Source organism: Puma concolor, chromosome A3 (genome assembly GCF_028749965.1).
Source record: "Puma concolor isolate L17-30 chromosome A3, mPumCon1.1.hap2, whole genome shotgun sequence".
In the NCBI taxonomy this organism is placed as follows: Eukaryota; Metazoa; Chordata; class Mammalia; order Carnivora; family Felidae; genus Puma; species Puma concolor.
Window position 1 is genome coordinate 135,608,552 of NC_141669.1, and position 22,814 is coordinate 135,631,365.

Genomic DNA, 22,814 nt, shown 5'->3' on the forward strand with positions numbered 1-22,814 from the left:
AGGGCGTCGACCCAGAAATTTACAAGCAGAGAGGCAAAAGCAAAAAAAAAAAATTCAGAAGAGCTGCCTTAGAACATCTTCAACTCATTCATGCATAGAAGCAGCCAATATCTGATCACCTCCTGTACTATGAGAATTTGGCAAGGCAGTGCAAGAACAAAATAGTAAGAATGTCTGAAAAAACGGTCAAGAAAAGAGTCCTTTATCAAAGGCCAAACACAAGTCACTGAAACCGCAGAATAACTTGCTTGCCTCTGTTGGCCGCCTTAAATTGCCAGGGCAGATGAGCACCGGGACCATTACAGAACCAGTCTAAGCTGACTGTCACGCTAAGTGTTTAGATTTTTTTTTTTTTTTCCAAACTACATAAAAGCAAGCGAGAGGCAGGCATGACAGGACAGCACAGGCCTAACTCCAGTGCTTAAAAAACATGCGAGTCCTCGATTTTGGAAACAGTGCAAGTTTTTATTCACAGCCAAATTTAATTAAGCCAGACAACAAAAGATTGGGACTTGAAAGCCACTCTGGGGAGATAAAGATGGGAAAGAATAACACGTGACCTCAAAGATGCAGGGAAACCTAATACTCACTAAGTCAGATTTTTCGAGCAGTGTAGAAAGAGCTGAAGGGAATTTACGGGAAGCCTTGAGTGATTAAGCCCACCCCTCGTCTCGGGCCCTGGAGACGTTCTCTTTCGTCCCAGGGTCTCCAGAGGCTTCTAAACGCACTGAATCCACACAGGGCTTTGTTGCAGCCTAACCCCAGCCGGGGGAGTGGGGGACAGCCTTGCACCTGCTCCAATAAAGAGTGGGGAGGCTGTGCTGTTCTGTTAATGAATGCTTTGGGCTTGTCACTCCCTTGAAGGAAAAGACAATTTGTACTTTGACCATCTTCCAGAAGGGGTGGGAAGAAATAGTTCAGTGCTGGGCTTTTTTTTTTTTTTAATTAAAACTTTTTATTTTGGAATAATTTTTGACTTAGAGAAAAGTTGCACAGAGAGTACAGAGAGTTCCCATATACCTTCACCCAAGTTTTAGTTTCCCTGGAAATAAAATTTTTGAATAGCCATAGATGCTAAAAGCGAGAGAAATAGCATAATACTCTGTTTATCCTCAAAGAAGTTTGGTGTGCTCATTCAAATTTTATCGATCTCGGAAAGAAGGAAATCGTGTGTGTTTTGGGGGCCATTTTCTTGCTATCTTTAAAATAACATGGGTGGCTTAACCTAAATATTTTAAGTACTAAAAACCTCATATGGGGGGGTGGCGCCTGGGGGGCTCAGTCGGTTAAGCGTCCGACTTTGGCTCGGGTCATGATCTCATGGTTTGTGAGTTCGAGCCCCGCGTCAGGCTCTGTGCTGACGGCTCGGAGCCTGGAGCCTGTTTCGGATTCTGTGTCTCCCTCTCTCTCTGCGCCTCCCCCACTGATGTTCTCTCTCTCTCTCTCTCTCTCTCTCTCTCTCTCAAAAATAAATAAACGTTAAGAAATAAATTTAAAAAAAAACCTCACCTCGAGACCAATATAGCAAAATGACTAGTGCTGTGGCCACCACAATAAAAACGAAAGCCACCGTTTCGTGCACACCTACTGTGTGCCAGGCTCTACACGTGTGTGATAGGGTTGTGCCTTCGCAAGGATCTGTGAAGGAGGGGATCGTTACCCAGCTTTACAAAACGAGGACGCGAACTCAGAGATGTTAAGGGACTTGTTCAAGGTCACACAGCAACCAGAGAGGAAACAGACACATGGGTTTAAGCTGTGTCTAAGGAGAAATCGCGGCGGATGCCGTTCCGTTCTCCCTTGCCAAGTCACACCCTCGGCTGTCACCGAGAACTTCCGTTACAAGGCAGTGAAGCCCCCCAACCCCCCACTCCATATATCACCCAGAATTAGCTGCAAAGTGTCAGGAAACTTGGCCAGGCAGCCCCGAGCATCAGCAAGGGCTGGAGACCTTCACCGTGAAGCCCTTTATAGAAAGCTGCAGTTGGAAGCCCCCTCTCCCGCAAGGGAACAAATTAACATTGGCATTCCAAACACAGGAAAGGAAGGAAATTGGAAACACAGTTTATACTTGGCCAGCCCTTTGAAATACTGTACCATGCTACCGACATCAATTAATGGAAAGCAGGGCTGGGCTGAGAGGCTCTGGTTTGCAAATGCATTAACACACGTTAAACATGTTTGTACAGGAACCGGATTATAAGCACCCTGGCTCCAAAACAATAAAGCAATTACCCTAAAACTGGTGCTCAGAGTTGTCATTAATTCAATCCACTCCACTCGGATCAGCAAAGGCTTTGCGCAGCTCCCAACAATGCCTTCTGCTACAAATGTTGAAAGGCCGCATCGCACATGCTTCTCTGAGTTTCACATAAGTAAGTGTCAAACTCTCGCGCTCCTGATGTCCTCCCCCCCACCCCCCAAATCATAAACACTCCTCCGGCGAGGGGAAGAACACGCGGCGGCGGGCCCCCGGTGTTCACCCACCGCGTCATTCCACCCGTTGGGTTCAAGCAATCTTTCGGGGGGGGGGGGAGGTCAACTATGAAATATATGAAAGAATATCTGTTCCATATTAAGAAATACCAAGTCACATTTTTGTCAGATATTATTTGTCAAATGCCAGTTGCTGCAAAACCCAGAATTCAACTGCAGCTGAACACACAGCTAATACCAAATGGTTCACATAATAGCCGTGATCATACACGGGATCGTTTGCAGCGAAAGAAACCCCCCCCCCCTTCCTCTATAAACTGTTTCAGGAATTGGAAAGAAAAGCATCTGAAGCTCTGGAATAAATAAAGCACTGTGCCTTGAGCTGCCCCGTACAAAAGACCCAGCATGCTGGGAGCAAGGACTCAAAACAACCAGAAAGGCAAGTGCCCGCTGAACAGCTTTGTAAGAATGCTCACGAGGAAAGATTTTAGACGATGCACGGGTCAATCGCACCAGTTCTGGCTCACCGGGTAAGAACCGGCCAAATTCGTAAAAGACCAGCATCCCCGGGCACCCGCACCCACGGCAGCTCCCACCTGCACGCGCGACATCCAGGGTCCAGGCGACCCCGCATTCCTGGGGCCGCCTCTGCCCTGCTCCCGCGCCCCGGTGACGTCACCCTGCGACTCCACGTTGCTCTGGGATCCAACAAGTCTGAGCAATTTGGGTGTGTAAAGCTAAATGTGCCATCATTTTCACCACAAATTAACAGTTTCTATGTAAATATTGGTATTTCCTCACCCCATGAAGGCGAGAAGAGGCAAAATGGCACCGGCACATTTGATTCAAACTAATTAAAAGCAGAGGGTCATGCAATTCAATATATTGATTTTACCAGTGGGACTTAAGTCTTTTATAAGAAGTATACACAGCTGCGTTGCTCGCCCACCACCACGTTTTCACGGCATTTCTTTGCATTCCTTCTGACAATAACATGACAGGTCCCACGCATCCCTGCCTGTGCCCTAACCCCCGCGACACTGCCTGACGGCATTGAGGCAAAGTGATGCAGCAGCCTGCCAGAAACAGTGTGTCGACAGCCCCCAGCTAGGTCTGAAGAGTGACTGCAAAGAAATGAACATGGCCAGCCCTTCGGGCCCTCCATTCAAAATATTCATTTGGCAAAACGGATGGGCAGGCTGGGGAGGGTGGGGACTGGGGGAGCGTTAGGACACTGTGATGCTTGCAATGGGCCAAATATGACCTTACCCAATAGGGAAAAAAGATATTAAAGCGATAGGGGTGATCAATCAACTTAGATGGGACTCTCCCCGGAATGAAGTCATCACTTGTCTCGGAGTTCAGCGGACATGTGATATTCGCTCACATCACAGGCATCCTGGCCGTCAGGGGATCGGACGCCAGCTGGGTTTATCTCGCAGGGGTTTGAGAGCCCTACTACGGGATGAAAGGCCCCTGACCCACAGCTCACAAGAGCTGTGTTTTACTTTTGAGTTCACTTCTTTATGGGGAGATGGCGGGGAGGGGGGAGAAGGTGAGGGGTGTTGGGGCGGGAGGGGGGAGAGGGAATTTCAAGCAGGCTCCGCGCTGTCAGCATAGAGCCCGATGTGGGGCTTGAACCCACAAACCGTGAGATCACGACCTGGGCCGAAACCAAGTCTGCTGCTTAATCGACTGAGCCACCCAGGCGTCCCAAGAGCTGTGCTTTAGAAGCGGTTTCTTCTCTCTGGGCATTCACAGAATCGTCCCTTTGCAGTCCTGAAATCAATCTATCAGGGCCACCTCCCTCGCCCCACTCCACAACCAAAGCAGAGCCCCGGAATCAAAACCCCAAACTAGCCACAGCAGGCTGGCACCCAGGGCTCGGCCTCAACCTGCTTGGATTCCCGAAGGGCATACAAAGAAGATCAAGAAAGTTCAAGTCCGGGGCACATATATCCTTGGGAAAAGGGGTGGGGGGTGGGGGTGGGAGAAGATCTGTGATTTAAGAAGCAGGAAAAGGAGGTTTAAGGGGAGCGATTTCGCGAGGGTTCCGAAGCACACAGCTGTTGGTGCAGTCCTAGAGTGAGGACACCGTGCAGCAAACAAGAAAAGAAAGCTAGAAAGAAGGGGGAAAGCCTGTGTGACATCTATATTAACCTCCAGCTGCTCACCAGTGAGGGCCTGCGCTCCAAGTGCTGGAATGTGGATCCGCCCCTTCCAAATTTTAACACAAGCCAGGTTACAGCTGCAAATGCCTCCAGCCCATGCTCCCTTCTCGAAGCACTCCCTGAAGGAAATTTTTAAACTGTAACAGAATCTTTTTCTAATAGTCTACAGTGGTAGGGCCTGTTCTTAAGGGGCAAGAGGAGAGATCTTAATGCCAAACACTTGTCAACAAAAAGAACAGCCAGATGGTATAAAGCAAAAAACTGCACAGCCTTCTTTCTCCCCGCTCTTTGGCTGCATTAACAAAAGCCACTTTTATACGTGGAGTCCAATAATGACCGGTTTCCAGCCTTTTCTTTTTTTAATTCAGCTCCGAAGATTCAACAAATTTGCTTCCTTCATAACCTGGGCCGGAGACGAACACCCATAGTACACCCCTAAAGCCAGCCGGCTTCTTTTGAAGATTCCGAAAGGGGCCGCTGGATTTCCCCAAAGGCAAAAAGAAAAAAAAAAAAAAAAAAAATGGTAGGGGGCTCTGGCTGGATTCGGTCTGCAGAACTCACATTGCCTGGGGACAACTTCAGAGAAGGTAGCCTGTTTTGAATTCAAAAACTTAGGTTCTACACAGAGGAATCAGGGGCTTGTTAATCCAAACCAGTTTACAAATCTCGCCATTGAAGCGAAGGGGCCCAGGCTGAGATGTGAGTCTCCCTTGCAGCTCAGCTAGCGTTACACGGGGGGGTTCATCAGACAGGCTGGTCTTTGTCATAAGGTGGGGTCTGAAGTCCTCATTCTCAGCACCTGGTTTTGTTGTACATTCTCTCCCAGCTCCTTCTCTAGTTTAGACCCCACTCAGCCTGGCAAAAAGCTAGAATTCCAAGGAGAACCACTTAGAGGAACAAAACCGGGTTTGGCTGCAGACAGAAGAGTAATGCACTGGGTCTGCAAAAGCCTTCAGAATCCAGGCAGAGGTCTCCCCGGCACGCAGGACAGCAGCGGTGTGGAGTGGAGGGAGGAGAGGGTGGTGGAGATGGCCAGCTTCTCCACCCACAGCCCCCCAACGTCACCCCAGGTCCCCCGCATGATACCAACTAATGGTCCGATAGGGACAAATGACATTTTCTTCTGCTTGGAAAAAGTGAGACTAAACGCACCTTTAGAAAACTTGGTATGTTACAGATCCATTACGCTTTGCAACCCCAGGAAAAACCATGTGCTCCCTCTGCAAACTTAGCTTCCAGATTAGTCTCCTACACACTCCCCTCCACCCCCGGCTGCCACCCCCAAGCCCCTCCCATGGAGAAATTCTGGAGACTGGACAGAATGGAAGGGACGGGCGGTTTACTCCTGTGCTGTTGCTCAGCAGAAATTAAAGGCCAACCTTAAAGCATCTACAGGAGGAGTCTTGCCAAACTGCAGCCCAGGTCTTCACCCAACTAATTACCTCGAGTTCTAGGGACGGCGAGAGAAAGAAAACAAGGTCAGCGCACTCTGTTAAAAGCCACTCTGCCATCTAATTTGGAGTGATGTTCCAGAAAGCAAGACCTGAGAAAGTCAGGACTGTCCCACAAAGCCCAAAGCCAGCCCGACTGATTAAGAGGCTCAGACAAGCCGGTCTTTGTCCTTTCAAGATGAAAGAAATGGGGCTAACGGGTTGAAAGGTGTGTGTTCAGCCAGAGGAGGTGAACCACCCAGCTGTGGCCTTCCCAAACAAGTCCCAGCTCGCTCCCACCACCAAGGGAGAGCAAACAGCCCTGCCCCAAGGTTCCCAGAGGCGCTCAGTCAGCAGCCTAGTCCTTCTCTGGGGTGGGGGGAGCCCTGACCACCGAGGCTCATCCATATAAACAGGGTGCTTTTCTGCACTGGGTTTGCAAAGACTTCCACAGAAGCCAGGGTTCACATATACCTTTCTAATGACCCCTGCCTAGCTCTGAGGGCCACCCCTGGGACCTGCTGCGTTCAGTGAGAGTCACGGGGACCCAAGAGAGCATTAGATACCATAAATCCCTCACCAGAGAAAGGGCCTTGGCTAACCCCCAGCTTCAGGATGGTTACAGAGCCCCGCTTTTATAAATATATTTGGAATTTTTCTTTAGGTTCTGGTGTAGGTCATAAATACACATTGTAAAAAAAAAAAAAAAAAAAAAAAAAGGCACACAGACAAAAGTGCAGACAATGAAAAATCAGACCCCAGCTCGCACTCCCTAAGCCCCAGCTCCAGGGCTACCCCCCGCCCAGTAAAATGTATTTCACGTTCATGGTATCTTCTTCCAGGGGGAACGGATGATATACAAGCACATACGTAACCTCACTGATCTGCACCTTGCTTTTTTTCCACCTCATACATCTTGGAGATTGTTCTAAATCAGGACATATGGAGCTGCCTCCCTCTAACAGGCTGCTTAGTATAATTTAAACTTTCTTGAGGTTATTTTGGTATCTAAACCTCCCACCCTTTTCTAGCTGAGAATCGCTGCACTGTTTGATTTCTCGCTACTATTAGGACAGACAATGGCGACCCGGGAACTCAGGGAACCTTATCCGGTGCTGGAAGCGTGAGGGTTGATCCCCGCTTCCCCGCGCCCCCTTCCCTGCCCCGCGCCCCCAGCGGGGGGCTTCGGTATCATCTCCCTGTTGACACGGCGCCCGTGGGCGTGAGTTTGTTGTCCTGGCTCCGTTCGCATTTTCGCAGCAAGTTACACACGTAGAATGAAATCGGCTCAGGAAACAGCGCTATCGGGGCGTGTTATCTCGGGAAACCAAATATTTGATCATCAGTCCTACAGCGCGCTGCCGGGGGTTAGTTTGAGCAAGTCGGGTGACCGTGCGCGCACAGACGGAGGAGCCCCCGCGCCCCCGCCGCAGCGCCAGCCTCCCGTCCCCGGGGCCATCGCGGCTCCAGGCGAGAGCTAGGTCCCCCCCGCCGCCCCCGGCAGCGTCTGCTCGGAGATCCCGCGCCACTCAATCGCCAAAACCCGCGGTTTGCGCGCCACACGTGATAAACGCCGAAAATGGATTCTGCCCGCCCGGGACCTATCATTAAATATTTAAAATAGAAAGCTCGCGATGGCACCGTTTCTTCCCCAGCTCCCGCCAGGACAGCTGGGAGGCAAGGGGGCGCCCGGCCGCCAGGAGGGCGCCCGGAGACACTGGCGGCGCGCCGCACGCCAAGGCGGGCGCACCGCGAGGGGACAGGTAGGGCTTCACGGGGCGGGGAAGGGGGTGCGACGCCTGCGATGCCAGGTCCAGGCAGGGCTGAGAGGGGCCCCGAAAAGGCGGGAAGGCAGCTTCGCCCAACAGGGCCCTTTAAATCCAGGTAGCAGGGGCCGCGCGGGCCCGGCACAGCTCACATGACCCAGCCCCGCGCTTTGAACTGAGCCGCGGCGGGGCCGGCGCCTCCGGCTCCCCAGAGGTGCGGCCGGCCGACTTCACCCGGAGGGGGCTTCAAACCAACCCCTTCCTCTGCCAAACTCCCACGGGCCGAAGGAGCCCGGCTCGCCCTACCTGGGGCGCGCGCTGCTTGGGGTCCACGGGGGCTCGGACCCTGCGCCAGGCACTGCGGTTTTGCAAACCGCCCGGAGTGTAAAGATGGGCGGGCTGCGTGCAAAAGGGACCCCCCCCTCCCCGTCCCAAAGTGCCTCCTGACCTAGAGGCTCACCCCCTCCCTCCTGCCCGCACTCACCGAGGTTGACGAAGCTCATGACCATGTCGGCGTCGGTGAGGAAGCGGCTATCTTGCAGGCTGGCCAGAGGGGGGCCCTGGGTACTGAAGACGGCCTTGTAGGGGTAGGAGAAGCCCTGGCCGTCGGGCCCGCCGCCCTCCTCCACCGCCATGGCGTTGTACAGGTCCAGCATGAACATGGGCGCCGAGTTGTGCTTGCCCTGGAGGTGGGGGCGCGGGCGATGGGGCAAGCCCAAGATAGAGAGGATCTCGCGCTGCATCTCCCGCCGCTCCTGGCTGCGGAGGCGCCTGTGGATGAAGCTCGAGTGCACCTCGTTGTCCAGGCTGAAGTCGGCCAGGGCGGAGCGCAGCAGGAACAGGGGCGCCCAGAGCGCCACGAAGCTGTGGGGCGCCGCGGCGCGCAGCGAGCGCACGTGCATCGCGCCGGCTCTACGCGCGACCCGGGCTCCGGGCACCCGGCACCGGGGCCCGCGCCGCCCCAGGTGGCGGAGGGGGGCAGGCGGCCGTCCACGCCGCTCGGTCACTTGCTGCAGACGGGTCCCGCTGCGCCCGCGCCGGACATGGCCCCTCCCCGGCCGGCTGCGCTCTGCCCGCACCCCCGCCCCCTGCTCGGCGCTAGCCCCGGGGTCCCTCGCCCCGCACTCGCCCGGGCTCACCGCGGGGCTCGGAAACCGGCTGGAGCGAGCGAGCGAGCGAGCGAGCGAGGAGGCGGGCGCGGGTGGGAGGAGCAGCCGGCAAACCTAGGAGCCGGCAGAGCGAGCGCCGGGGAGGCAGCGAGGCGGCGGGCGGGCGAGCGAGCGCTCCTTCCTCCCGCTCCGCTCGCGCTCTCGCCCTCGGGCGGCGGCGACCCACTCTCTTCCGAACTGCGGCGCGGAGAGCAGGGGCCCCGAGTCGCTCTCCCAGCGGTGCGCGCCCTTGATCGCACGAGAGGCCGCCTCGGGAGCTCCAGACTGGTACGCGCTGGGGCCTGGGAGGAGGAGGAGGAGGAGGACGGGCTTCCAAGGGCCCCTCCCGCGCCCGCGGCCTCCCACCTGCCCTCGGCCCCGCCCTCCCCCCAGCTGCGCCCAATGGGTTCATTCATTCCATCTAGTGCGCTCTACAAATATTTACCGAGTGCCCACGGGGTGCCCAGCGCCGGGCCGGACGCCGCGGGGATGCGGAGGGAGGAATCCGAGCCGGCCCTGCCCTCTGGGGACGCGGAGTCCGGCCAGGGAGCGGGACCGGTGGGATTCTTCTCGGGCTGAGGGGGAAGAAGCAAGGGAGGGGGGGGAGGGTGCGGAGGCCGCGCGGCAATCCGAGAAGGCTTCCCGGAGGAGGTGACCCCGAGTCCCTCCCGCCCCTCTGCTCCACCACCCCCCTCCCCCCATTTACTCCAGCCACGCTGACCCCTGTGCGCCTCCCAGCGCTTAGCGCCAGCCTTCGCTCTTGCGACCCCCTCCGCCCGGAATTCTCTCCCTTCCCACCTTCTGTGCCTAGCTCCGATAGCCAACCCTCCACCTCCGGGTGCCACTCGGGTGCCACTTCCTCCCGGACCAGGAGAGGTAAGGTCACTTCTTGTGTTTTCTTGAACTCCCCCTCACCGCCTGGATTCCTGTTTTGAGTTATTCGTGCTGCCTTTATTGTCTCGTGCCCCCCCCCCCCCCCCCGCGTCACACACCGGAAACGGAGTCCCCCACCCCGGAGACCCAGGCCTGGCTTCTCTGAGCCTCCTCTGTACCCGCTGCGCCTTGGACCCGGGTCCTGGTAGCCACTGTGGCCGCAAAATCATTATCTGCTGAAGGATTGAAATTGTGTGAGCTGCAGAACTCGCCCCGCCTCCTCCCCTCTGCCTCCCCCCCCCCCTCCGTTTACTTCCTAGCACTCCCGAGCCTGGGACTGAATACCCTGGCCCCTACCCCACCCCATGTCCGCCCTTCCCCATCAGCCCCTGGCTTGGCATTGTCTGAGGATCCACCTTGCACCCAGTTCCCCTCTGTGGCTCTGTGCCCTGAGACCTCCTTTCTTCCCTCCTGGCCTTCCCTCACCCCACAAACATCCTGAGCTCCTCGGGGCCCAGCGCTATTGGGCAGGGACACGGACGCCTTGGATGATGCTTGGAGAACTTAAGTGAATTACTGCCCTTCAGAACCTTGATTTCTTCATCCGTAAAAACGGGAGCAAAATACTCCCCCGGAGTGCGAGTGAGGCCGTGGGTACAAGTTCAACCTTGCCTCCCTCCCCTCCTGGGACTGCCCCAAAGAGGCAAATCCAGAAGCTAGGAGTTCCCAGATGGTGGGTTAGATGGAGGGCCACCACGAGAGTTTGGGAGGAAGGTAAAGTATTGAGTTTGGGAGACAAGGGCCCCGGCTGGTGGGGGGTGGGGGGACAGTCTGGGTAAGCCTCACCTGGGAACAGGAGAAAGCTCCGGGGTTGGTCAAGATAAACCTGGCCTTCTAGAGTTTTCCGGAGCAGAGATGGTTCTGCCATGCAGTCCTTTGGGGGCTTTTAGACAAGATGGCAGCCAGAGAAGAGAGGCCGGAGGCCAGGCAAGGAGAAGAGATCTACAAGGCTTACAGGTCAGAGCCATTCATGTTTCTTAGGCCCCTGGCTTCCAGGTGGAACAGGTCCTGAGGCCCCTCTGCCCACCTGTCAGTCAAGGCCCTTTGAAAGCCCCCTCCACCTGCCCTTTATCCATTAACTCCTTCCTTCAACAAAGGTTTGTGAAGGACTTCCTCCGTGTCAGGCAGGGTGGGCTTCCTGGGCGGGCAACCGTGGGGACGCCCAGGCTCCAAAGCTCAAAAGGGCCTCATGCTTGGCTTAATGTTCTGCTGCTTCTGTGTTGCAATTCTTCCTAATCTATGAACAAAGGGCCCCTGTTTTCATTTTGCACTGGGCCCTGCAAATTACGCGCCCGTCCCAGTGCCAAGCACAGTGCTGGGCTGGAGGGCACCGCAGAGAGCGAGCCCGCACGGCGGCCTCCATCGCAAAGCTGGCTTTCAGCCCAGAGGAGACGAAGCGGGAACCTTCAACGGGATTAGAGGTCCGGAGGGGTGGCAGTGCTGTCCCTTGATTCTCTTGGAGAAGGATGTGGTGCACTCAGCCGGGGCCAGGCAGCACAGAGAACACAGGAGGGTCAGGGAGCAGAGACCCGAACGGGCATCGTGGTGGGTAGGAAGCAAACACAGGGGCCTGTGGAGGCAGTCAGAGGAGTGCTGGCGGGCCTCCCGTGTCCACGGGTGAGGGGCGCACCCTAGATCATCTTGTGATAAGCCACGGGGCTAAGTCAACAGGATGAGGCAGTGGGAAGGAGATCTCCTGGACCAGATGCCATTGACCTGCGTCCTGGAAGGAGGAGGGAGAGCCAGCTTCGCCAGGGAAAGGCATCCTAGGCAGAGCGACCAGCAGGTGCACGGGCTGTGCAGAACAAGGAACAGACGCGGGGCTTTGTTGCCCCTGAGCTCACTTCCGTCACCAGCTGAGATGAAGGAGGTTACTTTCTTCCCGAGTCCTCTGCTGCAGCCCTGTCTGCTTTTTAATCCACTCTTAAGTTTTTTAGGGGGATTGTGACCAGCGAGGGAGGCAGGGGGTAGGGGCAGCAGGTGCTGGAGCTACCGATTTACATATGAAAACAACTGATTGGTCAGCATCTGCCCTGCTCCCCTCAACCCCAGGAAGGCCCTGAAGCCAGGATTATGGTTCACCCCTCGGCACATCCCACTGGGAGCCCAGTGGAGCCTGGCCCACAGCAGGTGCTCAGTAAGTGCCCATTGAATGAATAGCAAAATAAGCAGAGCCAATACCTGAAAAGCACAGTTCACTGAGGGCTGACCATGCAGACGCCAGGGTGAGGGGTCTCCCAGACCCCTCACCCCGAGACCCTTCCGTCTTTTCTCATGCAAGGCGAAGAGAAAACATGCTCTCCATATCCAAGATCTGGGCAAAGATAAGGTTCCCTCCGGAACTCCCACAACCTGATTTAGCTTTATCTTTCCTGCCATCCACGCTGGGGGAGGGGGTGTGTTCTTTATTTTCCCTGCTTCCTCCCCCACAGGAGTCCCCAGCACTGCCCTCAGCCCTCAGCGAATGCTTGCTGGACGAATGAATGAATGAATGAATGAATGAATGCCAACACACAGGCGAGAAATATCTGGCCGGGAATGTATGGGATGCTGGTCTGAGAGCTGAGGACACCATCAGAATCTTGGAGATTGTTTAGAGAAAGTCGGGGAGAGGGGAGCTAGCAGCCTGGCCCTGGGAGCCTGTCTGTCTGGTTTCACACCCCAGCCCTGCCACTTGCCCTTGTGTCTCAGAGATTTAAGCGCTCTGTGCCTCAGTTTCCCTGTCTGTATAATGGGAGGCTATTAGCGCCCATTTCCTAGGGTCACTTTTCTCCTACGGTTCCCAGGAGGATTTGGAAGCTAATGCAATTCACGTAAAGTGCTTTGCAAGGTGACTGGGGCACAGAGAAAGCATTTGATAAGTGTCTGTTACGATCTGGATGAAAAGGAGAATATGTTAACAGGAAAGCCTTCTAAGTTAAAAATAACAACAGGGGCGCCTGGGTGGCTCAGTCGGTTAAGCGTCCGGCTTCGGCTCGGGTCACGATCTCACAGTCCGTGAGTTCGAGCCCCGCGTGGGGCTCTGTGCTGACGGCTCAGAGCCTGGAGCCTGCTTCCCATTCTGTGTCTCCCTCTTTCTCTGCCCCTCCCCTGCTCATGCTCTCTCTCTGTCTCAAAAACAAAATAAAAACATTTTAAAATTTTTTTTAAAAAAGCACAATCCTGGGGCGCCTGGGTGGCTCAGTCGGTTAAGAGACCGATTTCGGCTCGGGTCATGATCTCGTGGTTCGTGGGTTTGAGCCCCGCATCACACTCTGCTGACGCTCAGAGCCTGGAGCCTGCTTTGGATTCTGGGTCTCCCTCTCTCTCTGCCCCTCCCCTGCTCACGCTCTGTCTGTCTCTCTCTCTCTCAAACATAAACATTAAAAAAATTCAACAACAACAACACAGTTCTTCGTGAGGGTCTGGTTTTGGCCAAGCAGAGAAAAGTCCATTTCTCCCGATTATGAGAGATCGAGAGCCGGGGTGAGGGATGAGAGCAGAGCACGATCACAGTAGTAGAGATCAAAGGGCAAGGCTTGCATTCTGACCCCCTCATTGTCCCCCGGCACCCCTCCTGTGCCATCCAGGGCCCAGGAACTTCCCGGGGGCCTATCTGGTTTCCCAGCAGCCGGTGCCCCAGCCCCCACCCCGGTTGTGGTTCCCTGAGCTGGGCGCCCAGCGCAGGACTCCCCGGCCGGCCGTAACCGGATCCGCCCTCTCTGCTCCACACCTGGGGCCTGCTTCGCCTGGCTGAAAGACAGCCTGGGAACGTGAGGGGTATCACTGTGTCTGGCCGGGCCCAGCCGAGAGTCCACACCCGGCTCTCAGCACCGGGGCAAGTTTTCATTTCATACATCATCGCTCACATCTTGCCGGAGCGATTTTGACCAAGTCAGCATGTGTCTCGAAGGCAATAAAAAAAGGTAGTCCTGCTGACGCTCAGATTCAGCGGGAGGTGGGGACCTCGTCTTCCCCAGCAGAACCCTTGTACCACCTGTCCCGGCAGAAGTTCAGCGGGCCTGGGGGCTCCCCGGGGGCACCCTCCCCCCAGCCTGGCCAGTCTAGCGAGCTGTTCCCTCTGTCTCCCCACCTGGCCATGGCCTGATGACCTGGACGGACGTCAGACGCCCGCCGGGAATAAGGGGCCGAGAGCCTCCTCGTGCACAGGTTTTCACATCCTTGTGTGCAGATCCTTGTGTGCGTGTGCATGTGTGTGTGTGTGTGTGTGTGTGTGTGTGTGTGTGTGTGTCCACTTGCCCCAGAGAGGAAATTATTTTAGCACTCCTGTAATGAAATGTGGCTTTCCATGCAGACCTTTCATTGCGCTGGAGATACAGACTCAAGCTCGCTTTCCCTGGGGCTTTGCACAAATTTTTCAACAGAGGAGTAAGACACGAAACAGCTCCTATCGGTCTTCAGTGCATGTGGCAGTAGCCACAGTTGCAGATGGAAAACACACACACACACACACACACACACACACACACACACACACACACACACACTCGCTCCAGGGAAAGCTGATGCTCCCAGATAGATTTATTTATCAGGGTCTCCCAAAGAGCCAGGAGAAAGCTTCGGTTTTGTTTCTTACTGGCACGACTGTTGTTTCTTCCTCAGTTAAAGGAACCGGTTTTGAGCATTCACTATTCTTGGTTGAGCGGCAGAAGAAGCCCTTTCCTCCTTCCCAGACGTGAGCGGCTGGCAAGCTCGAAGTGGGGCACCTGCTACACCGTTCGCTGCCTAAGCCCACGTCACCCTCCCCCAGGTGCGGGTGTGTTCTTCTCAGACCACAGAGAAGCAGACCGGGATTCTGAGAGTGTCACACTACTCATTTGGGAGGAGACCATCATCCAAAGCCACATCTGTCTGCACAGCCTGGGCTTTGAAGCACCTGGTGGTTTAGTGGCCTGGGAGCAGATCATTTCTCCCCCTCACTTGATCCGAAAGCAAACCTCCATCCTGACCATGCTGTCGAATTTCCCAAATCCACCCCCCCCCCAGCTGTCAAAATGCGCATACCCACACCCCTGGTCCCCATGGGCCCTGTGATTCTGCACCTTTACTCGGTTCCCAGGGGGTGCTGATGTCGCCCGGTGTGTGGACTCTACATTTCCGAAGTTAGAATTAACTTTCCTCCTCTTCCACTAAAGGAGACCACACACGAGACAAACACAACAGAAGGAAGGGACCCGGGGCCCAGATCTAACAGGGAGGGCTGGGGAGAGGGCGAGCTGGAAGCCACATTCCTGTGGGGGCGTGGGGGGGGGGGGTGCCATCCAGGAATTGTATTCTGACGTTCCCACAGAATGCTAACTTTCAAGAGAAGCGGAAACCCTGCTTTTATGTGACGGCTCTCAGTGTGTATGGGCAGCTAATTCAATTTGTTTTTCAACTGTTAGACCAAAGAAAAGCCATCTACCAGCCAGATGCCGGACTCCAGTTTGCCACTGTCCCTATATAGGTCTCTGCTGAGTTTGGAGGGTGTATGCAGCCTCCCCACTCCCCACACCAAAGGACCCCAAGGTCTGTGCATTTCAAAGCAGCGCCCCCCCCCCCCCCCGCCAGCTCAGAAAATTCCCCCACAAACATCAAAATCCAGAATTCTCTCTCCAGGACCCTAAGCCTTCACTGCCATTGCCTCCAAGGGTCTCCCTCCTCCCCTCTGCATCTGAGTCCTCCCTTGTGTTCAGGGAATCTCCCATGTTGGGAAGCAGCCTCCTACCCCCACCCCCACCCCCAGATGAGAGATGCCCTGGACCAGCCTGCTTTGCAACCAGAGCATGTGACCAGGTCCCAGCCAGTCAGATGCTACTAGCCTGGGCCTGGGCCATTCTGCAGAACCACCTGGGGCCATGTTCCCAATTGCAGAGACCCCCAACCTGGTTCTCTGGCCTTCTTGGAACTTCTGTGAGCCCCACAAGATCCTCTGGTGAACTCCTTTTCTGTACCCGTCAGCCCCAGATGGTTTCTGTTGCCTACAGCTACAAGCCTGCAGGATACAGCATCAGGGAGCTGGAAGGGGCCACGGGAATCATGTCAGTCTAAAGTTTACAGGCCTCTTTTTTTCAGCAGCTGGAACTTTTGATCAAGGACGCTTTTCACATATGCTCGACACAGAAAACAGAAACAGAGCTTCTCCAGTTAAACAGAGCGAAGAAGGGTGGCTGTAATTGCTCCAATTAACAAAGAAGAATGTAGAATGCCCAGTTAAATGTGAATTTCGGACAAATAATGAACGATTTTTTTTTAATTTTTTATTTATTTTGGGGAGAGAAAGAGTGTGCACCAACGAGTGGGGGAGGGGCAGAGGGAGAGGGAGACACAGAATCCTGAAGCAGGCTCCAGGTTCCGAGCTGTCGGCACAGAGCCCGACGCAGGGCTCGAACCCACGAACCGCGAGATCGTGACCTGAGCCGGAGTCGGATGCCACCCAGGCGCCCCAATAATGAATGACTTTCAGTCTAAGTACGTCCCATGCTTTATTTGAGACGTACTGAGACTAAACGTTTATTTCGTCGTTTATTGAAAAAGATCGTTTGATCGTTTAAGCCACCGTGTAGTGAGTTTCAGGCGGTTGCAACCCAAATCCTGCAAATGCGTGTATCGTGTCCTTCATCTTGAAGATAGAGAAATCGAGACCCACAGAAAAAGTGTGGGGCCCAAAGTCTCCCAGTGAGTCAGGACAGAGCTGGCATTCAAATCTGGGGTTCTGGCTCCCAGGGTCCTGGGAACCCTTCACTGTCCCATATTATACATGTCCCCATGTCTGTTTCTTCCTCCTTCTCTGGCCTCCCTCGCTGTGTTCCTGCCCAGTATTTTTTATATATAAAAAAAATACTGTTCCTTCTACTTCAGTGTTAACTTTATTGCCTCCCTCTTAATCAACCCTCACTCTAAATAGGTTAGTCCTGACTCATGTGAAAACATAGTTTGGGAAGATGAACAGATACGAGCTCAGGTTACCTATGATGCAAAGAATAACGAGGGTCAGTACTGACGACACAAACTATGTGGTGCCGGGCGCATCGCGGATTATCTTGAATCTTCCAACAGCCCGAAATTAGATGTTCTGTCTCCCGTTTCGCAGATGAAGATATCAAAGGCCCAGAAGTCAAAGAGCTTGGCCAGGACAAAGGGCAGTGCCGGCATTTAAAACCTGGGCCAACTGCTTCTGACTGCCTTCTGTCTTCCACCCACACCTCTCCATAAAGCCAGCCGCAACTTTTATTTCCGTGGCTCACACGATGACTGACCACTGAGTAAGGGTGCCAGATTTAGCACATAAAAACGCAGGACACCCAGGTACGTTTAAATTTCCGATCAACGATGATGACTAATTTTTAAGTAAGTATGTCCCAAAGTGTGTGGGACACACTTATACATACTGCCACCTGAAATACCATAGAGTTACATGTTTATTGCTTTCTTGTCTGTCCCCCACGGGGACGAAGGCATGGGCTTTGGTCTGACTCGTGCACCACCGTAAATCGAGCCCAGAAAGCGTCCTGCCTGTAGTGCGTGACCGACAAATGCCCGCTGAGAGAATGAACGAACTCCCTGACACCTCGGTTTCTGTCCGGAACGCCACCTGTCTCCGAATCAGGAGCCGGGATTGTTCCTGCCAGCCGTCACTAGCTAGCATTGTCCCTGCTAGGTGCTCCTGAGAGGCTCACCGTAGCACCCAGTGTTCCTAGGGGGGATGGGGTGGCACAATGGCCTTGACGGTTGGGGATAGACTACGGAACAACCATCAGTTCGGGTGTTCAGGTGACAAGGGAGAGGCTCTCTGCCAAGGTGACGTCTGAGAAGCCAGGCATGTGACAAACAGGGAAAGGGTGTCCCCGAAGGAGGCGACGCCACGTACAAAGACCCAGGGGTGAATCCCAAGAGCACCTGGACCACTTGACCCCAGAAACTCCTTCTAACCCCAGCTTTTCCTGGGGCCCGATGGATCCCTGTGCCCAGAACCCCGGACCCCGGCGTCTGTATGACCCCATCACCCTCTTGGGCTGGCCTGAGTGGGTGCTTCATCCTGACAGCCAAAAGAAGTCAGCCCATGCCCCCAGCCCGGGCCCCTGTCCCGGAGCAGAGTCCAGACACGGGTACCGCCATTTGTGCGTCCGCTTCTGGTCGGAAGCCCAGGATCGTCTTTAGCCAGACCCATCCCCGGCCGCCTTTGAAGAGTGTGCTCCCGGGAAGCTATCTGCGGTTGCATAACCAGGAAGCATGACGTTCCCAGACATCAAAGAGGTTGCAAAGATTGCAGTCACCTCAGACCCAGCTCTCCTCCTGCAGCTGCTGTTTGGATGCCCAGTCCGAGGAGGATTTTTCTTCGGGGCTCCCATGAATGGTAGACAGGGTCAGCACTTGGAGCCACCGCCCCCGCCCCCACCTCCCGGCTGTAATGTGTCCCATGTCCTCCCATGTCTCTGGCACCACGGCCCTGATTTTGTTTTTATGGGGTAATATTCTTTGATTCCCAAATGCCTTGTGGGAACTTGCTGGAGGTTGGGGGTGGGAGCCAGAGAAATAAAAGGATGATTTACAGGGGTTCAAAAGCTTCGTTATAACCAGAACATTTAATTGCAGACATTTGATGGTTTCGTTTCCATTTTCGAAGGGGGAAAAAAAAAAATCAATTGAGGTTGGCTACACTGAGTCCCTCTTAGAGGTTAGTTCGAGGCATCTGTGACTTCCGAAATCCTTGTTGGCATTCGGCGATAAACAGACTGAGAAGATAAAGCCATCCTGTGTTTAAAAAGGGGGGGGGGTCTGTCTCTGAGGCAGAATTTTTAAAGATAAAACAATGGAACGTGACTCACAGAGGTCATCTTGTGAAAATGGCCCCACGTGGAGACAGATCTCCTCACTCAGGAGCAGAACCCTAAAACATACAGGAAGCTGGGAGGTGGGGAGTGGGGTCATTCTCTACACCTGGCTTCCGAGCAGCCACCTCGCAGCTCCGTTTCCCAGATGAGTTTGATGTCGCGAGTGTCACCTCCCCGCCTCTGCTGCCCCACTGCCTGGAACACCCTCTCTTTTCTCTCCGTTCATCAAACGTACGCAACGTGGTACATGGAAAAGGCACTTCCCGGTCAGGTCAGCTTAAGAAACGACGAGCCGGAGAAAGACAAACAGGTTTCTTCATTTCAGAGCCTCTCGGCCTTTAATTAAAGTACAGCGTTTCCCTGAGCTGTTATATTAAGTCAGGAGGGCATTGAGTGCCGATGACACGAGCCCAAATCAGAGGGGTGCCGCTCAGCACTGTCCAGGCAGTGCCGGCTCCCAGGGCGCACGGGGCAACCTCTTCTTTGCAGCTCTGTTCTCTCCAGCCCTCCAGCTCTGTCTTTTGACCTGGCATCTGTCTTCGTGTTGGCTTCCTTGTTTCCTACCACAGACTGGCATCCTCTGCATGGGGAGGGGGGGCGGGAGGGGATTCAGCCACCGATTGCTCTAGATGGACAGTGCTAGCTGGTGACCATGGTGGAGACAGAGAGATTCTTGCTTCCACCCCAAAAAAAAAGGACATCCGGGTCTTGGGCCAAGGAACGGAGCACCTGAGTTTCCTGGCCTGGGTCACCTGCCCACCCCCGAGTCGGGAACTGGTTCAACCCAACAAGAGACCTATGCCCTGGGGCAGAACCGGGACACCGGTGTATAATCCAGTCTAGGGCTGAGCATCAGGGGAGGCAATGGTGTAAGTTCTGGTCCAAGTAGGAAAAACCGGAGAGCCAGCGGCATAGACGCCGAAGGGCGGGAGAAGACCGATGTCCCAGCTCAGGCAGAGACGGCCACTTGGCCCTCCGTCCACATTGTCGCAGTACTCAGACCCTCCGTGGATCGGATGCCCACCCACATCGATGAGGGCCGTCTTCTCGTACCAATTCGAAGGCTAACCTCTTCCAGACACACTCTTACAGACACACCCAGAAATAATGGTCTGCCAGCCATCTGGGCCTCCCTTAGCCCAGTCAAGGTGATGCCTAAAATTAACCATCCCTGAGGGGGGTGGAGGTGGGTCAGAAGGCTCCACCCCAACCGTCTACAGGCACATGGTGGGTGAGTTTCAGTACCACCACCCAGGGCCGTGAAGATGATTCAGAGGTCATCTCTGTCTTCGGGAGACGGAGAGCCACAGTCATGACCTTGTGAACGCGGCCGTGGCAGGAGCGCACGTAGGCTCTCTCCTCCCCGACAGCTTCCCAACTGTTCCCGGAACTGAGGGGGAAAAAAGAGGCACTGACGTCGCCTTCAGGCCAGAACGTACCACCTCCTACCTTACCCATCACTCAGGATGCCCCAGAGGGTCAGAGACCTCCCTTCTGACTTTACCAAGAAGTGACTCTACTTTGCTTCTTAAGAATTCACTTTGCGCCCAGCGCTGGACCCGGTATTTGAACCCGTAGGATCGCATCTGGCTGTGTGCGTCAGAATCGTGAGAGGAGGTGTGCGTTCCGCCCACGGGAAGCGTATGGGGAGGACGTCCCCCCCCCCCCCCCCCCGGTCACCCCACGCTGCTGCCCTCAGCCCATGGCCTACGGCCTCACGGTTGCATGGGTTGCCCAGCTCCGGGCATCTCATCAGCCAGCACGGGGTCACAGAGGCACGCTTAGCTGCCCCAGAGGCCAACCGGTGAGGATTTCTGGCCGGTTCTGGTAGGAGGTGAGGGAGGACGGACGTGGGGTCAACGACCACGGCAACACCGGTCTCGACGTGCCACCAGCCTGACTGGTTCCGGGCTCCCGACGTCCTCGTGACGTGGCGACTGTTTGCCTGTGGTCGAGGGACTAGATCGCGGGGCGGCAAACTATGGCCCGCGCACCACATCCAGTCGCCTATTTTGGTTAATAAGGTTTGACTAACGCAGCGACGGCCACCTGCTTACCTCTTCTCTCAGCCCGCTTTCGTGTTTGACGACAGATTTGAGTAGCTGTGACAAAGACTGTACATTCTGCAGAGTCAGAAATATTTACGATCCGACTCCTTACAGAAAACGGAAAACGTTTACTGACCCTCTGCCCGAAACCCTGCTCACTCAGAGCGTGGTTGGGGGACCGGGACCTGCCGCCAACTGCGCGAGCCTGCACCTTTCTGCGGCCCCATTTTCTCGTCTGTAAAATGGGCAGAGTCGCCACTCTCCTTTTTTCTCCCTCTCATTGCCTGGAAGACTCAGAGAGACGGTCCATGAAGCGCCTGGTGTGTGATGATTACTTGAAAAATGGTGGCGAGTCTCCGGCATTGGTCCTCACAGCAGCCTCGTAATTCCTACTCAGGAATTCCTCGGGGGTCAAAGGAAGACGGGTCCCCGCGCACCCCTGGCTGCTGGGCACTGGGGGGAAAACAGCGATGACACCGATCTGGTACCGAATTCTCTTTGCGGCTTTTATCCGACATCACGCAGAAGGGTTTTGGTCCAACTGTGGCCCTGCGGCTTTCTGGCCAGTTCCTGGGTGTTTGCACATCAAGGGTCCGCCTCAGACCTTAGCGGTCACCTTTTGCTCCAGGTTGAGTCCCAAAACAGTAAGACTGGTCCCTGTGACTCCTTTGGTTTCCGTCTGCTCGCGAGCCTGCACGAGAAAGGTGCCGAGCTGCGTTAAACCCCCGCACAGCGAGAGAAGGCCCACAACCAGGCGGGCTCACCCTTCTGGAAACGTGGAGCAGGAATCCACGGGTCGGATGAGATGAGCTTCTGAACCCAGTCATCCTTAGAAATTCCATCCTTGCCTGTACATAAAATCTTAAATTGAAATCAAAACTAGAATTCAATTAAATGAAAATGAGAATGAAAAACGGACGAAAAAGAGAACCAAAGCATTTAAAATCGCCTCTTTGAGGGGGTGCGTTCCAAAGAACAGATGGCACCGAACTTACCTGATGTCCCAGAGAACTGGCCCCGGCAGTTCCCACCCCGCACGACCCGCCAAAAGCTCCACTTTGGGGCAATTCTCCCTGTTTCTGGAAGGCTCTGGAGGTTTACCACAAATGCCCCTGCCTGTTTGGAGCTTCTCAGCGGCAGAAAATTGCTCACCACCAAGATTTCAAGACAGGCATTTAAAATCAACCCAAAGACACTCCTCTTTCGCATGCTTGTGCCTCCGTATACTTTTCCACGGTCCAATTCCACACTGTTCCTCGCACACAGGATCAGCATCCAAAGCAAGAATTCTTTTCAGAATTCTGTGTGCCTTGCTAGGATCACCTTGAGCTTGTCCAGGGGTGGGGGAAGAGCTCCAGTTACCGGGGGCTTGCGAAGGCTTTTAATGGGAAACATTTGTGCCAAATAAAAAGGCTTCTCCTTGTGTTTCGCTTCAGTTGTAAATTATCTCCTCCAAGGATCCATCCAGAAATCTCTGCGGAGGGTGAACTGGGCAGCGTGGCTGGATCCCGGTTTGTCGCTTCGTGCAGATACGTTTTCAGCTGCTGCATCCAAACTGCAACCAGGGGGACAATGAGAACAGAACTTCTTTTGTTCCGATTAAACTGTTTTTAATGGTCCCTTCTAGTCTGGGCCTTAGTGGACGTCTCAACAAGGCCACTCATTGAGACGTCCTTGAAAGAGGCGAGTGGAACAGAGTGCAGGGGAACCCTCGGGAGGGGGCTGGCGGCCCTTTGCTCAGCCTTGGTGGTCCTGCCGCAGAGGAGAACTGGGCTGTTTTATTTGTTGTCTAAGATGGAAAAGGGGAGAGGGTGTCGGCAGCAGGACTGTCCCACAAATTTCCATGACTAGTGCTTGCAACGTGTTCGGGCTCGCATGCGTGCACACACACAGGGACATCAGAAGTCATCCTGGAGGGACAGGGGTTCCCCAAAGCTGAAACCCCAGAAGCTGGTGGAGTCTAGCCGCTAAATGGAACGACGTGTGTTCCTCTGGCCCGAGAACTCAGACTGCCTTAAGGGAGCCACATTTCTGACCACTTGGCTTTTCATCTGGAGGCCTGGGGAGTC

The 22,814-nt window shown here is 54.7% G+C and overlaps 1 protein-coding gene and 1 long non-coding RNA gene across 5 annotated transcripts in view; one reads left to right on the forward strand and one right to left on the reverse strand.

Annotated features, from left to right (window-relative positions):
- Window positions 1-9,243, reverse strand: part of BMP7 (bone morphogenetic protein 7) — a 92,070-nt gene extending 82,827 nt beyond the window's left edge. Inside the window, exon 1 of one of the 2 annotated variants that reach the window (XM_086702549.1) lies at window positions 8,288-9,243. In XM_086702549.1, coding sequence (XP_086558675.1) covers window positions 8,288-8,705 — 418 coding nt within the window. In that variant the 5' untranslated portion in view covers window positions 8,706-9,243. The remainder of the gene's footprint in view (window positions 1-8,287) is intronic. The other variant, XM_086702548.1, reaches the window with a different exon arrangement.
- Window positions 9,244-9,732: 489 nt separating this feature from the next.
- LOC147582830 (uncharacterized) lies at window positions 9,733-16,848 on the forward strand. 3 transcript variants are annotated; one of them, XR_015249554.1, is made up of 4 exons: window positions 9,733-11,754; window positions 11,937-12,021; window positions 15,269-15,392; window positions 15,939-16,848. It is a non-coding gene; the product is annotated as an uncharacterized LOC147582830 (long non-coding RNA). The 3 variants fall into 3 exon arrangements; XR_015249555.1 differs by having other exon boundaries at window positions 9,733-10,598; window positions 10,723-12,021; XR_015249553.1 differs by having other exon boundaries at window positions 9,733-12,021.
- The last annotated feature ends 5,966 nt before the right edge of the window (window positions 16,849-22,814 follow it).